This window comes from Palaemon carinicauda, chromosome 1 (genome assembly GCF_036898095.1).
Source record: "Palaemon carinicauda isolate YSFRI2023 chromosome 1, ASM3689809v2, whole genome shotgun sequence".
Lineage (NCBI taxonomy): Eukaryota > Metazoa > Arthropoda > Malacostraca > Decapoda > Palaemonidae > Palaemon > Palaemon carinicauda.
In genome coordinates, this window is record NC_090725.1 from 12,941,054 (window position 1) to 12,956,512 (window position 15,459).

Here is a 15,459-nt window from a genome sequence, read left to right on the forward strand (position 1 = left end):
GCTTGTCTCATGCCACTATCTGACAAAGAGAAGAAAGGGACCAAGAGTAACTCGCAACATTGTCACAATCGAAAGGTGACAACTACTCGACCCCTGAAAGGTGTAACAAATATCAATGTGTCCTACACATTGATACATTGGCCCTAGAACAGGGGAGACAATATTTCTTTGCTATTTATGTTGAAACTAATTCCCTGTTCTAGCCTCTAAAAGAAAAGCCCTTGGAGACTATACAGCACTTCAACTGCAAAAATAATAAACAAATTCCATAAATACTTTGAGAACATGTTCTACTAACCATAACTGCAGATTGACTTTAGTTTTGGGGTCCCAGTCCAGTGTTTTAACTGCAAAATCTACCCCAATAGTTAGCTTGTAGTAAGGGCTGAAGTGTCCTTCCGTGTAACGTCGTATTACAGCAGTCTTGCCTGTTGAAAATATTAATGATCAGTCATAAAAAGAACTTAGTACATATTTTTGTTACTATGAATAATGAAATTAGCTTTGTATTCAATCATCAATAATTGTAATAATTCTAGCAACTGTTTAACAACAGTAATTAGGGTACATAGCACAGATTCATCATCAAGTCCACAAAGCACCAAGCAATTCCAACTTTATGGTCGTTTAACATACTGTACTATAATAAGGAAATAATCAGTCATCTTCTGATGCATACACATTTGCATCGTGCATCTAACCAAATAGAGGATTAAGCACATAACTAGATACAGTTGAGTATTACAGCACTGTATATATATTAAAATACATAAAAGCCTAGTTATCATAAGAGCTAAAACCTCACAAATTTGTTAATTAATTTGTATTTTTCCTAACCATAAAAACACTAGACCTTTAACAGGAGTTTGACTTCAACAAAGCTGGAAAGGTCATTGAACTCTTAACGATGTAAACACAGCTGACTGTCAGGCAGCAGGTACGACCTGTCCACCCAACAGGCAGCGCTTCTTTCACTTTGACCTTTGACTTGCGGGTTGGTTGAGGCAGGCAGTACAATTTGAAGGTCTTAGGTTTGTATGGTTAGGAAAAATATCACAAATCTTCAAAGTAATCTGTATTTTTCCTAACGATACAAACGTGCAGCTACAGTATTTGTAATGGATATTACTTTCGGCGAAGCTGAAAGACGAGCCATAAGACTTTTAGTGAGGGTTAACCATCCACCAGCTAATTAGCAGGAGGTGGGGGGTAGTTTACTACCCTGCTCACTTACTCACCTGGGGTGAGTAACCACTTTGCTTGGAGGTAGGACTTCTAGGGGGATAGGTGTTGGCGGGCCAATTTGCATAAATAGCTACAGGTTTGTATCATCCAGAAAACTTACTTTTGAATTTGTCATTTGTTTCATAACTAATACAAACCAACGCTATTTATAGGGGATGACTTACCTCTTAAGAAAGTGGAAGTCAGCACCAATTTGACTTAGCGGCATTTGACCCAGGGTTTTCTCAGTACGTTCTTTGAACGTAACTGGTATAGACTCTTATGCCTCGCTAAATACCATGCTACGCACAGTAACCGGCGTACGAAAGGTGTGTGCTTGTGATACTATAGTCCATTTCTTTTATCGAGGCAGATTTGCACAGACTTGCAGCGGTGCCCTTTTAGCTCGGAAAAGTTTCCTGATCGCTGATTGGTTAGAATTATCTCGTCCAACCAATCAGCAATCAGGAAACTTTTCCGAGCTAAAAGGGCACCGCTGCGAGTCGGTGCAAATCTGCATCGCTAAAAGAAATTGACTATAGCACTATGACTGTTCTAGGTAAGAGTTCTCAGAGTCATAGAAAATGAGATTTAAAATCATGCGTTTCATTACTATTATTCAATTTTGATCATGGTAATTTTTTTCTTTTTATTATAATGGCTGTTGTTTTAGGTAAGACAGCTCCTCTTGATTTACCCATTTCATGTAATCTCCCACTCAAAAACCCTAATTTTTCACTGTATTATTTTAGTTATTATAGGGGGCATGTATCTCTTAAATCTGATTACTTATGGCAGAAATACAGATCAAATTCATTAAAAGCATCCTAATTAAGATAAATATATTTCTATATCGTATATCTGAGTTTGGCTGAAACTAATATTACTAAGTGTTTAAGGGTGTATAAAGGGTTTATAAAAAAGTTTAAATTTATAAAGATATAACAGGGCTAAAATCATAAGAAGGATTTGGAAAGGACTGAAGCAAAGCAATTGAAGTGATAATAAAGGAAGGGGGAAATATAAACCCCCTACATAAGTTTCCATACGTACAGTTCCGTGACTGGTTAACGGAAACATAGGTGTAACAGTATGGCGTCTGTAAATTTGAGGGGTAAACTCATTCAAAGCAAGTATTTGATATGTGAAAATTGAATGTAATATGACAATAGTAAAAAACAGAAATGTCGAACAATTAGCAAGATAAAGTGAAGGAAAGAATAAATATTATTTCATGGGAATACAGTACATTAAAATGTTGTAATGACGGAGGAAACGACTTTAAATTCGAGAAAATGAGAAATATAGAAGTAGGTATTGCAACAACAAATGCATACAAACGGTATTAGAAGTGTCAAGTCCCGAAGTATACTTGAATGACATGAGTAAAAACAAATGTGTACACGTGGGTATTGGAAATATAACCCCCCTATATAGGTTTCCATACGTATGGTCATGTGATTGGTTAATGGAAACATAGGTGTAACAGTACGGCAATTGTAAAGTAAACTTGAAGGGTAAACTCGTTCAAAAAAAGTATTCGATGTGAAAACTGAACATAATATGGCAATAACAGGAAAAAAAGAGAAATGACAAACAATTAGTAATATAAAGTGAAGGAAAAAATATATAATTTATGGGAAAACATTAAAATTTAGCAATAACAAAGAAAACAACTTTTAAACTTGAAAAAATTAGAAATATAGACATAGGTATTGCATAAAAAAACACACATGAACAGCATTAGGAGCGTTGTCTCGTAGTATACTCTAATGTTGGGAATAAAAAAAAATGTGTACGAGTGGGTATTGCAAAACGAATACATACATACAGAATTAGAAGGGTCAAATATTTCAATGTCACGGGTTAAAATGAGGAGGACTCATAAAACTGGTCAACATGCATGTACATATGAATGAACGGGAGGGAATACAACCGTTTCGTAGAATGCCAACAAACATATGAAAAATATACCAGTAGTATAGGATATGGATAATTTGTGGTGTTTTGGTTAACATGCATGTAAAGATGAACGAACGGGAATGATTACAACCATTTCGTAGAATATAAAAATGATATTTCAATCATAAAATAAATTTTTGAATATACTTACCCGGTGAATATATAATAGCTGCAACTCTGCGGCTCGACAGACAACATACTCAAAAAACTCGCGAGCGATCGCTATGTAGGTTGGGGAGGAAGGGAGGGCCTTTAATTTATATATTCACCGGGTAAGTATATTCAAAAATTTATTTTATAATTAAAATATAATTTTTAAATATTTAACTTAGCCGGTGAATATATAATAGCTGATTCACACCCAAGGCGGTGGGTAGAGACCAGAGTTAATTAAGTTTACAGCGTATATGCTTAGAGTTTTTGACAGTTATCAATATAACAAAACCAAAATATATAGGTACCTGGTAAGGAAGTTGACTTAGACGATTACTCTGCCTTGTAAGTCTGTCTTCCTCACGGAGCCCAGCGATCCTCTTAGGATGCTGACAGACTCCCAGGAGCTGAAGTATCAAGGGCTGCAACCCATACAACAGGACCTCATCAAACCCCTAATCTGGGCGCTCTCAAGAAATGACTTTGACCACCCGCCAAATCAACCAGGATGCGAAAGGCTTCTTAGCCTTCCGAACAACCCATAAAAACAATATTAAAAACATTTCAAGAGACAGATTAAAAGGATATGGAATTAGGGAAGTGTAGTGGTTGAGCCCTCACCCACTACTGCACTCGCTGCTACGAATGGACCCAGGGTGTAGCAGTCCTCGTAAAGAGTTTGGACATCTTTCAAGTAAAATGACGCGAACACTGACTTGCTTCTCCAAAAGGTCGCGTCCATGATACTTTGCAGAGATCTATTTTGCTTGAAGGCCACGGAAGTTGCTATAGCTCTAATCTCGTGCGTCTTAACCTTAAGCAAAGATCGGTCTTCCTCACTCAAGTGTGAATGAGCTTCTCGTATTAACAATCTGATAAAATATGACAAAGCATTCTTTGACATAGGTAAGGATGGTTTCTTAACCGAACACCATAACGCTTCAGATTTACCTCGTAAAGGCTTAGTACGAGTTAAATAGAACTTAAGAGCTCTAACGGGGCATAATACTCTCTCTAATTTGTTGCCTACGATCTCTGATAAGCTAGGAATATCAAAAGATTTAGGCCAAGGACGAGAAGGCAGTTCATTCTTGGCTAGGAAACCAAGTTGAAGAGAACAAGAGGCTTTTTCTGTCGAAAAACCGATGTTCTTGCTGAAGGCATGAAGCTCACTGACTCTTTTAGCCGAGGCCAAGCACACCAGGAAAAGAGTCTTAAGAGTGAGATCCTTCAGGGAGGCTGAATGTAAAGGCTCAAACCTGTCTGACATGAGGAATCTTAGGACCACGTCTAAATTCCATCCAGGTGTAGCCAAACGACGCTCCTTAGAGGTCTCAAAAGACTTAAGGAGATCTTGTAGATCTTTATTGTTGGAAAGATCTAAGCCTCTATGCCGGAAGACCGAAGCCAACATGCTCCTGTAGCCCTTGATCGTGGGAGCTGAAAGGGAGCGAACTCTTCTGGACGAGGATACAGATACTGACTTGGACCAGTCTCGGAAGATTTCCCACTTCGATTGGTAAACTCTAATGGTAGAAGCTCTCCTCGCTCTTGCAATCGCACTGGCTGCCTCCTTCGAAAAGCCTCTAGCTCTCGAGTGTCTTTCGATAGTCTGAAGGCAGTCAGACGAAGAGCGTGGAGGCTTTGATGTACCTTCTTTACGTGTGGCTGACGTAATAGGTCTACTCTTAGAGGAAGACTTCTTGGAAAGTCTACCAGCCATCGAAGTACCTCGGTGAACCATTCTCTCGCGGGCCAGAGGGGAGCAACTAACGTCAACCTTGTCCCTTCGTGAGAGGCGAATTTCTGCAGTACCTTGTTGACAATCTTGAATGGTGGGAATGCGTATAGGTCTAGGTGAGACCAGTCTAGGAGAAAGGCATCTATATGTATTGCTGCTGGGTCTGGGACTGGAGAGCAATAGATTGGAAGCCTCTTGGTCATCGAGGTTGCAAAGAGGTCTATGGTGGGTTGACCCCAAGTCGCCCAAAGCCTCTTGCACATATCCTTGTGGAGGGTCCATTCGGTTGGAATTACCTGACCTTTCCGACTGAGACAATCTGCTAGAACGTTCAAGTCGCCCTGGATAAACCTCGTTACCAGAGAGATGCCTCGATCTCTTGACCAGATGAGCAGGTCCCTTGCGATCTCGTACAGTGTCAGGGAGTGGGTACCTCCTTGTTTGGAAATGTACGCCAAGGCTGTGGTGTTGTCCGAGTTGACCTCCACCACTTTGTCTCGAAGGAGACTCTCGAAGCTCATCAAGGCCAGGTGAACTGCCAAAAGTTCCTTGCCGTTGATATGCATGCTCCTCTGACTTGAGGTCCACAGACCTGAACATTCCCGACCGTCCAGTGTCGCACCCCAACCCAAATCCGATGCGTCTGAGTAGAGAACGTGGTTTGGTTTCTGAACTGCTAGGGGAAGTCCCTCTCGTAGACTGATATTGTCTTTCCACCAATTCAGGCAAGTCTTTACTGTTTCAGAAATCGGGATCGAGACCGCCTCTAGCGTCTTGTCCTTTTTTCAGTGAAAAGCTAGATAGAATTGTAGAGGTCGGAGGTGTAGCCTTCCTAGCGATACAAACTGCTCCAGGGATGATAGAGTTCCTACTAGACTCATCCAATTCCTGACTGAGCAACGTTCTCTCTTCAACATCCTTTGGATTACGAGCAGGGCTTGATCTATTCTGGGGGCCGACGGAAAAGCCCGAAAAACTGGACTGCGAATCTCCATCCCTAAATACAGAATAGTTTGGGATGGGATCAGCTGGGACTTTTCCAAGTTGACCAGAAGTCCCAATTCCTTGGTCAGATCTAAAGTCCAATTGAGATCCTTCAGACAGCGATGACTGGACGAGGCTCTGAGAAGCCAGTCGTCCAAATAAAGGGAGGCTCGGATACCCGATAAATGGAGGAATTTTGCCACATTCCTCATAAGCCTCGTAAACACGAGAGGAGCAGGACTTAGGCCAAAGCCCAGGGCCCGAAACTGGTACACCACATTGTCGAACACAAATCTCAGAAAAGGTTGGGAATCTGAGTGAATGGGGATGTGGAAGTAAGCGTCTCTTAGGTCTAGAGAGACCATCCAGTCTCCCTTTCTGACCGCTGCTAAGACTGACTTCGTGGTCTCCATGGTGAACTTTGTCTTTGTGACAAAGACATTCAGAGCACTGACGTCTAGCACCGGTCTCCAACCTCCTGTCTTCTTCGGTACTAGGAAGAGACGGTTGTAAAACCCTGGTGACTGAAGGTCCGAGACTTTGACCACCGCTCCCTTCTCTAGCAAAAGAGACACTTCTAGTTTCAGGGCTTGTCTCTTTGCTTCCTCTCGGTACCTGGGAGAGAGATCGATGGGGGACGTCGCTAGAGGAGGTTTGCGTACAAATGGGATTTTGTACCCCTCTCTGAGCAACCTCACAGACTGTTGATCTGCGCCTCTCTTCTCCCAGGCTTGCCAGAAGTTCTTGAGTCTGGCACCTACTGCTGTCTGAAGTTGCGGGCAGTCAGACTCTGCCACGCGAGGACTTGGCTCCTTTCCTCTTTCCTCTCTTCCCTTCGGCACGAGTACTTCCCCTGCTGGGGGCTCTGCCACGAAAGGGTGGAATAAACCTGGACGCTGGAGTGTCTATCCTAGGTCTAGCAGACAAGGCAGACGAAGGGGTCCCTTTGCGAGCCGAGGACGCAACCAAGTCATGGGTGTCCTTCTGCACTAGAGAGAACGCTATTTCCTTAACTAAAAGTTCAGGAAACAAGAACTTAGACAAAGGGGCAAAGAGTAGCTCAGATCGTTGACAGGGCGTCACTCCTGCTGACAGAAAAGAGCACAGAGACTCTCGTTTCTTTAGGACTCCTGACGTAAATGAGGCGGAGAGCTCATTGGATCCATCGCGGATGGCCTTATCCATGCAGGACATAATGAGTAAGGAGACATCTCTATCGGCTGATGAGATTTTCCTACTCAAGGCTCCCAAACACCAGTCAAGGAAGTTGAAAACTTCAAAAGCTCTAAAGATGCCTTTAAGTAGATGGTCCAGGTCTGAGGATGACCAACTAATCTTCGAGCGTCTCATGGCTAGGCGGCGGGGAGAGTCTACAAGACTTGAGAAGTCGCCCTGGGCAGAGGCACGAACTCCCAAGCCGAGAACTTCTCCCGTGGCATACCAGACGCTCGATCTAGACGAGAGTTTAGATGGGGGGAAGGCAAAGGCCGTCTTCCCTAAACTCCTCTTGGTTTCCAACCAATCGCCTAACAGCCGTAAAGCTCTCTTGGATGAGCGAGAGAGAACGAGTTTTGTAAAGGCTGGCATGGCCACAGAGACAAAGTGTTCAGGAAACAACTCTTTAAAAATGAGCATGACTTTTTTAAAGTCCATAGATGGCGGAACTGCTCTAGGCTCATCAATATCTGAAGGATGATCCTCAGGCTGAGGGTTAGCAACGTCCTCATCTGACAACTGATGAGAAACAAGCAAAGGGGGTGGCAATGCTTGACACGCAGCGTCCGCCCGCACTGGTGCATAAGTGGCGGAGCAGGACGCAGCGTCCTGAAACTGCTGAACAGTCTGGGAACTGTCAACAACAACAGGTGCGTGAGGACGCACAGCGTCCACCCGAGACTGCTTAGACCGCCTGGGTTGTGCAGTCAAAACAACTCTAGGTTGCGGAGGTTGACGCACCGCGTCAAAACAAGTCAACTCTGATGGTTGGCGAACGTCCTGAACGTCACCAGGCGCATCAGCGAGTTGCCTAACGTCCACATGAGGCTGAAAATCCACACGAGACCGCATCGGGTGTGGTACAACCCCAACTGGTTGACGTGAGATGGCTACACCAACGTCAACAGGACGCACAACAGAACGCTTGGGTGGCTGACGGCCAGGATCTCCATGAGATAAACGGCTAGGTTCAACGGAAACCTCCTCTGCGTTGTAGTCTTCCATAAGGGACGCAAGCTTAGACTGCATGTCCTGCAGTATAACCCATTTAGGGTCTACGGTAACGGGTGCGGTAACAGACGGGGTTAGCGTCTGAGACGGCACAACTTTGCCTTGCTTAGGCGGCGAGCAGTCATCCGATGACAGCAACGGGTCCGAACTGTCCCAATGACTACATCCAGGACGTTGGACCTGTCCTGAAGGGACCGACTTGCGTTTCAGAGGCCTAGAAACCTTGCTCCATGGTTTCTTGCGTGAAACGCCTTCGGAAGACGAGGTAAAAATGGGCTCTCTCGTCTTATGGTAGGGGCGATCTTGACGAGATACGCCTGATACCATAGAGGGAACGTCTGTTCGCTGATCAAGGCCTCTCGAACCCATAAGTCGTACGACATTGCTTCTCCCCTGGGCTTGGGAGCTTGCAAGAGGTCCCGGACTAGGTGAACGACAGGCACGAACAGACGAACCCTCGGTCGCAACACTGTTCACAACACTTTGCGCACTAATCACTTTCCCACTTTCCGCCGTGGCACTATGGCACTTAAGTTCCTTCACGTCAGCCATGAGTTGATTACGGTCACTTGCTAACGCTTCAACTCTCTCCCCCAAGGCATGAATAGCACGTAACATGTCTTGCATAGACGGTTCCTGAGTGCTAGAAGGGGGGTTAGGAACAACCACTACAGGGGAAGGATTAGGTTCAGGGGCATGTGGAGAGGAAAAATCTACGGACCTAGATGAACTTCTCCTTACCCTATCTCTCTCTAGTCTGCGTGCATACTTATCATATTCGATCCAATCGAATTCCGAAAGGCCCACGCATTCCTCACACCGATCTCCCAATTGACAGGTTTTACCCCGACAATTGGAACAAACAGTATGAGGGTCGAGAGAAACCTTTGGAAGACGCCTATTACAGTCCCTAGCATTACACTTTCGAAATCTAGGTACTTGAGAAGGGTCAGCCATTTTGAATTAGTCAAAGAAAATTCCAAAAACAATCCAAGTCATCAACAAATAATCCGATTCAATAAAGAGTTCAAGAGTTTATGTTGAGGAAAAAACACCTGTACTGCGAAAGCTCAAACCAAAATAAAGTACTTCACCAAATATGATGGGAAAACTCCAGGTTCTACAGCGAGTATAAGTACGTCTTGTCGTCAACGTCGACAGAGAAGAATTGAAGGTTTTGTTTACATACAAGAGTGGTATCTGGCCGACAGTTGGCGCTGGTGGGCACACCCGCAACCTACATAGCGATCGCTCGCGAGTTTTTTGAGTATGTTGTCTGTCGAGCCGCAGAGTTGCAGCTATTATATATTCACCGGCTAAGTTAAATATTTAAAAAAACAAATGAAAAATATACCAGTATTATAGGATAGATAATTTGTGCAGTTTTCCTTGGATTTACTATACATCCAAGAAAATATTGTATAGAGAACAAAAGGTTTGTTCTACTATTATATACTATTTTCCCAGTATGTTTTCCCCAACCAAAACCCCGGGTTCCCACATTATCGGCGGATATATATATATATATATATATATATATATATATATATATATATATATATATATATATATATATATATATATATATATATATATATTTCAGTAAGTATTTATTTGTGGTGAAATAAATGACGTTTATTAAGAAACCGGGCCTTTTTCTTTAGGAAAAAACTTTTTTAGTAGGAAAGATTTCCCTGTCTAACTATAATAAAACCATATCAGGCAACTTTTATCCTACAGTTTTTCGATACAGTGGAAATAGTCTGAAATATGCAACTTATCCGGGGAAAGCTTTAAAAGTCTAGAGGGTATTATTTTGAACAGAAAATATATGTTTTCCTGTAGCAAATATCGTGATTTAACCTTCATTTCAACCGCAAACAAACAGAACCAGTTCGACTAACTTCAAGTAGCCGAAGTGGTTGTTGTTGAGGTTGAAATGAAGGTGAAAACCGGTTAAATCACGTTATTTACTAGAGGTAAACAAATATTTCCTGTTAAAATGTTTAAATATACCTGTAATGGCTCGTTCCGCCGCAGTCTCGCCAGAAAACACAAACATCAAGCTCGTATGTACTGGCAAGCAGTATCGATGAGCTGTGCACGCTAACATTAGCAACGTTAAATATAATGGTTCTTGTTCAGCAACTTGCTCGCTTCGCTCGCAGGAAAACATAACATCAAGCTTGTATGTACTGGCAAACGGTAATGTTTAGCTACGCAAGCTAAAAAAATAGTAACACTAACACATTAAAATTAAAGAAATTAATGACTTACTTTTATGACCGGGACGACGAAGCTTGTGGGTCATTGGGGTGTTGTGACCGTGACGCAAAAATACCTCACGAACTAACAAAGACCTGACTTGGAAAAAGGTTTTCACGGAAAAGGATTTGTTGGAAAGAGTATGGCGAGACCACTTGAAGAGATAAGGGAAGGGGGTTGGGAAATATTAACACCCCAGTGCACACTTTTCATACGTATGGGTTTGTGATTGGTTAACAGGAAAACAACGGAGTCTAGAGAGTAAACATGAATGAACTAGAATGGGAAACTTGTCAAGAGTAAATATTATTGTGAAATTTGGGCGTGACAAGGTAAGAAGAAAATGTATAAAGGAATAATAGCAAGGTAAAATGGAGTGTATAATAAATAATATTTATTGGGAATATAAAATGAGGTGATTTTATAAGAGAACGGATAATAAAAAGTGTAATTCTTGGTCAAACGTAATACGCATACGTGGGTTTTACATACAAGGAATGGTAAACATGTACTGGATCAAGTAAAATAATTGAATAAACCGGGTGAAGTAGAATACTTGAATGTGGCGGGTAAAATGACGTAGGGGGAAAATGGGGAGGGGTTATAATTGAAGAAGTAAACCTATTGGTGGAGGTGGAGTTTATGAGCAGGTGGGAAGAGTTTATGCGGAAAAGATCGAAAAATGTTATTTTTATAATAAAATAAATTTTTGAATATACTTACCCGGTGATTATATAAGCTGCAGCTCTGCTGCCCGACAGAAAAACTCTACGCTCAAAATCTGCCAGCGATCGCTATGCAGGTAGGGGGTGTACTTCAACAGCGCCATCTGTCGTGCAGGTACTCAGTACTCAATGTAAACACAGAACTCAATTTTCTCCTCGGTCCACTGGGTCTCTATTGGGGAGGAAGGGAGGGTCCTTTAATATATAATCACCGGGTAAGTATATTAAAAAATTTATTTTATTATAAAAATAACATTTTTCAATATTAAACTTAGCCGGTGATTATATAAGCTGATTCACACCCAGGGGGGTGGGTAGAGACCAGCATTAATTGTTTACATTATTATGAGCTAAGGATTTTGTATTTCATTTTAGCAGTTATTCAAAATAACAAACATAAAATAAATAAGTACCTGGTAAGGAAGTCGACTTGAACAATTACTCTGCCTTTTTTAAGTACGTCTTCCTTACTGAGCCTCGCGATCCTCTTAGGATGCTGAGCGACTCCTAGGAGCTGAAGTATCAAGGGTTGCAACCCATACTACAGGACCTCATCAAAACCTCTAATCTAGGCGCTTCTCAAGAAAAGAATTTGACCACCCGCCAAATCAACCAGGATGCGAAAGGCTTCTTAGCCTTCCGGACAACCCAAAATGTTATTTTCATTAGTAAAATAAATTTTTTAATATACTTACCCGGTGATCATATAGCTGTCAGCTCTGCTGCCCGACAGAAAAACCTAAGAACAAAATACGCCAGCGATCGCTATACAGGTGGGGGTGTACATCAACTGCGCCATCTGTCGAGCAGGTACTCAAGTACTCCATGTCAACACAGAACCAATTTTCTCCTCGGCCCACTGGGTCTCTATTGGGGAGGAAGGGAGGGTCCTTTAATATATGATCACCGGGTAAGTATATTCAAAAATTTATTTTACTAATGAAAATAACATTTTTCAATATTAAACTTAGCCGGTGATCATATAGCTGATTCACACCCAGGGGGGTGGGTAGAGACCAGCATTACATGTTGACATTATTATGAGCTAAGTATTTTGTATTTCATTTTAGCAGTTATTCAAAATAACAAACATAAAATAAATAAGTACCTGGTAAGGAAGTCGACTTGAACAATTACTCTGCCTTTTTAAGTACGTCTTCCTTACTGAGCCTCGCGATCCTCATAGGATGCTGAGCGACTCCTAGGAGCTGAAGTATGAAGGGTTGCAACCCATACTAAAGGACCTCATCAAAACCTCTAATCTAGGCGCTTCTCAAGAAATGACTTTGACCACCCGCCAAATCAAGTAGGATGCGAAAGGTTTCTTAGCCTTCTGGACAACCCAAAAACAATAATAAAACATTTCAAGAGAAAGATTAAAAAAGGTTATGGAATTAGGGAATTGTAGTGGTTGAGCCCTCACCCACTACTGCACTCGTTGCTACGAATGGTCCCAGAGTGTAGCAGTTCTCGTAAAGAGACTGGACATTCTTAAGATAAAAAAACGCGAACACTGATTTGCTTTTCCAATAGGTTGCGTCGAATATACTTTGCAGAGATCTATTTTGTTTAAAGGCCACGGAAGTTGCGACAGCTCTAACTTCGTGTGTCCTTACCTTCAGCAAAGCTTGGTCTTCTTCATTCAGATGGGAATGAGCTTCCCGTATTAACAGTCTGATAAAATAGGATAAAGCATTCTTTGACATAGGCAAAGATGGATTCTTAACTGAACACCATAAAGCTTCAGACGGGCCTCGTAAAGGTTTTTAAATAGAACTTAAGAGCTCTAACAGGACATAAGACTCTAGTTCATTTCCAACCATACGATAAGTTGGAATATCGAACGATATTGGTCAAGGCCGAGAAGGCAGCTCGTGTTTGGCTAGAAAACCAAGTTGTAGAACATGTAGCCGTTTCGGATGAGAATCCGATGTTCTTGCTGAAGGCATGAATCTCACTGACTCTTTTAGCTGTGGCTAAGCATATCAGGAAAAGAGTCTTAAAGGTGAGATCTTTCAGGGAGGCTGATTGTAGCGGTTCGAACCTGTTTGACATAAGGAATCTTAGTACCACGTCTAAATTCCAACCAGGTGTAACCAAACGACGCTCCTTCGTGGTCTCAAAAGACTTAAGGAGGTCCTGTAGATCTTTATTGTTGGAAAGATCTAAGCCTCTGTGACGGAAGACTGATGCCAACATGCTTCTGTAACCCTTGATAGTGGGAGCTGAAAGAGATCGTTCTTTCCTCAGATATAAGAGAAAGTCAGCTATTTGAGTTACAGAGGTACTGGTCGAGGATACGGATACTGACTTGCACCAGTTTCGGAAGATTTCCCACTTCGATTGGTAGACTCTAAGGGTGGATGTTCTCCTTGCTCTAGCAATCGCTCTGGTTGCCTCCTTCGAAAAGCTTCTAGCTCTCGAGAGTCTTTCGATAGTCTGAAGGCAGTCAGACGAAGAGCGTGGAGGCCTTGGTGTACCTTCTTTACGCGTGGCTGACGTAGAAGGTCCACCCTTAGGGGAAGTGTTCTGGGAACGTCTACTAGCCATCGAAGTACCTCGGTGAGCCATTCTCTCGCGGGCCAGAGGGAAGCAACTAGCGTCAACCTTGTCCCTTCGTGAGAGGCGAACTTCTGCAGTACCTTGTTGACAATCTTGAACGGAGGGAATGCATATAGATCTAGATGTGACCAATCTAGTAGAAAGGCATCTATATGAACTGCTGCTGGGTCCGGGATTGGTGAGCAAAATATTGGGAGCCTCTTGGTCATCGAGGTTGCGAAGAGATCTATGGTTGGCTGGCCCCAGGTGGCCCAAAGTCTCTTGCATACATCCTTGTGGAGGGTCCATTCTGTTGGAATTATTTGCCCCTTCCGACTGAGACAATCTGCCATGACATTCAAGTTGCCTTGGATGAACCTCGTTACTAGTGAAATGTCTAGACCTTTTGACCAGGTGAGGAGGTCCCTTGCGATCTCGTACCATGTCAGAGAGTAGGTCCCTCCTTGCTTGGAGATGTACGCCAAAGCCGTGGTGTTGTCCGAGTTCACCTCCACCACTTTGCCTTGAAGGAGAGACCTGAAGCTTTTCCAGGTCAGACGTACTGCCAGTAGCTTCTTGCAGTTGAAATGCATTGTCCTATGACTCGAGTTCCATAATCCCGAGCATTCCCTACCGTCTAATGTCGCATCCCAGCCTACGTCCGATGCGTCCGAGAAGAGAACGTGGTTGTGAGTCTGAACAGTCAGGGGAAGACCCTCTCTAAGGTTGATATAGTCCTTTCACCAAGTCAGACCAGACTTTATCTTTCCGGAAACCGGGATCGAGACCGCTTCTAGCGTCTTGTCCTTTTTCCAGTGAAAAGCTAGATGGTATAGAAGAGGACGGAGGTGTAGTCTTCCTAGTGACACAAATTGATCCACGGATGACAGTGTCCCTACCAGACTCATCCACAGCCTGACTGGGCAGCGTTCCTTCTTCAGCATCTTCTGGATGGATAGCAGGGCTGGGGGTTGATCGTCTTGTTCAGCAACGTCCTCATCAGAGGGTTCCTCATCCGAAACTGATGAGGAAACGGCAACGGAGTGGGCAACGTCTGACTCGCTGAATCCGGTCGCACTGGTGGATGCGTGACGGAGCCGGACGCAATATCATGGTACTGCTGCACAGTCTGTGAACTGTCAACAACCATGGGTGCGCGAGGAAGTACAGCGTCAACCCGAAACTGTCTAGACTGTCTGGGTTGTGCAGTCAACACCCTACCGGGTTGCTGAGGTTGACGCACTGCGTCACAACAAGTCACCTCTGCTGGTTGTTGAACGTCTTCCTAGTGACACACAGAACGTCAACAACCACCTCCGAGCGTCGCTTAATGTCAACGTGCGACTGGCAACCCACACTGGGTCGCATCGGTGGAGGAACCACCTCAACTGGCAGACGCGAGTAGGATACCTCAGCGTCAACAGGGCGCACAACCAACCGGTTGGAAGGTTGTTGGCCAGAAGGTTCTTCTCCGTATTTAAGTCCTCTATCAAGGACACAAGCTTGAACTGCATGTCTTGCAGCAAAGCCCATTTAGGGTCTACGGGAGCAGGTGTGGCAACAGACGGGGTTAGCGACTGAGGCGGAACCATTTACCATCCCTGGAAGCCTTGTTATGTGTGACATAATAGTACAGCA

General features: G+C 43.3%; 1 protein-coding gene across 1 annotated transcript in view; it reads right to left on the reverse strand.

Moving 5' to 3' along the window:
• LOC137647043 (ras-related protein Rab-32B-like) overlaps positions 1–15,459 on the reverse strand; it is a 65,128-nt gene that overhangs the window by 31,985 nt on the left and 17,684 nt on the right. Inside the window, exon 2 of the mRNA XM_068380184.1 lies at positions 299–428. Coding sequence (XP_068236285.1) covers positions 299–428 — 130 coding nt within the window. The remainder of the gene's footprint in view (positions 1–298; positions 429–15,459) is intronic.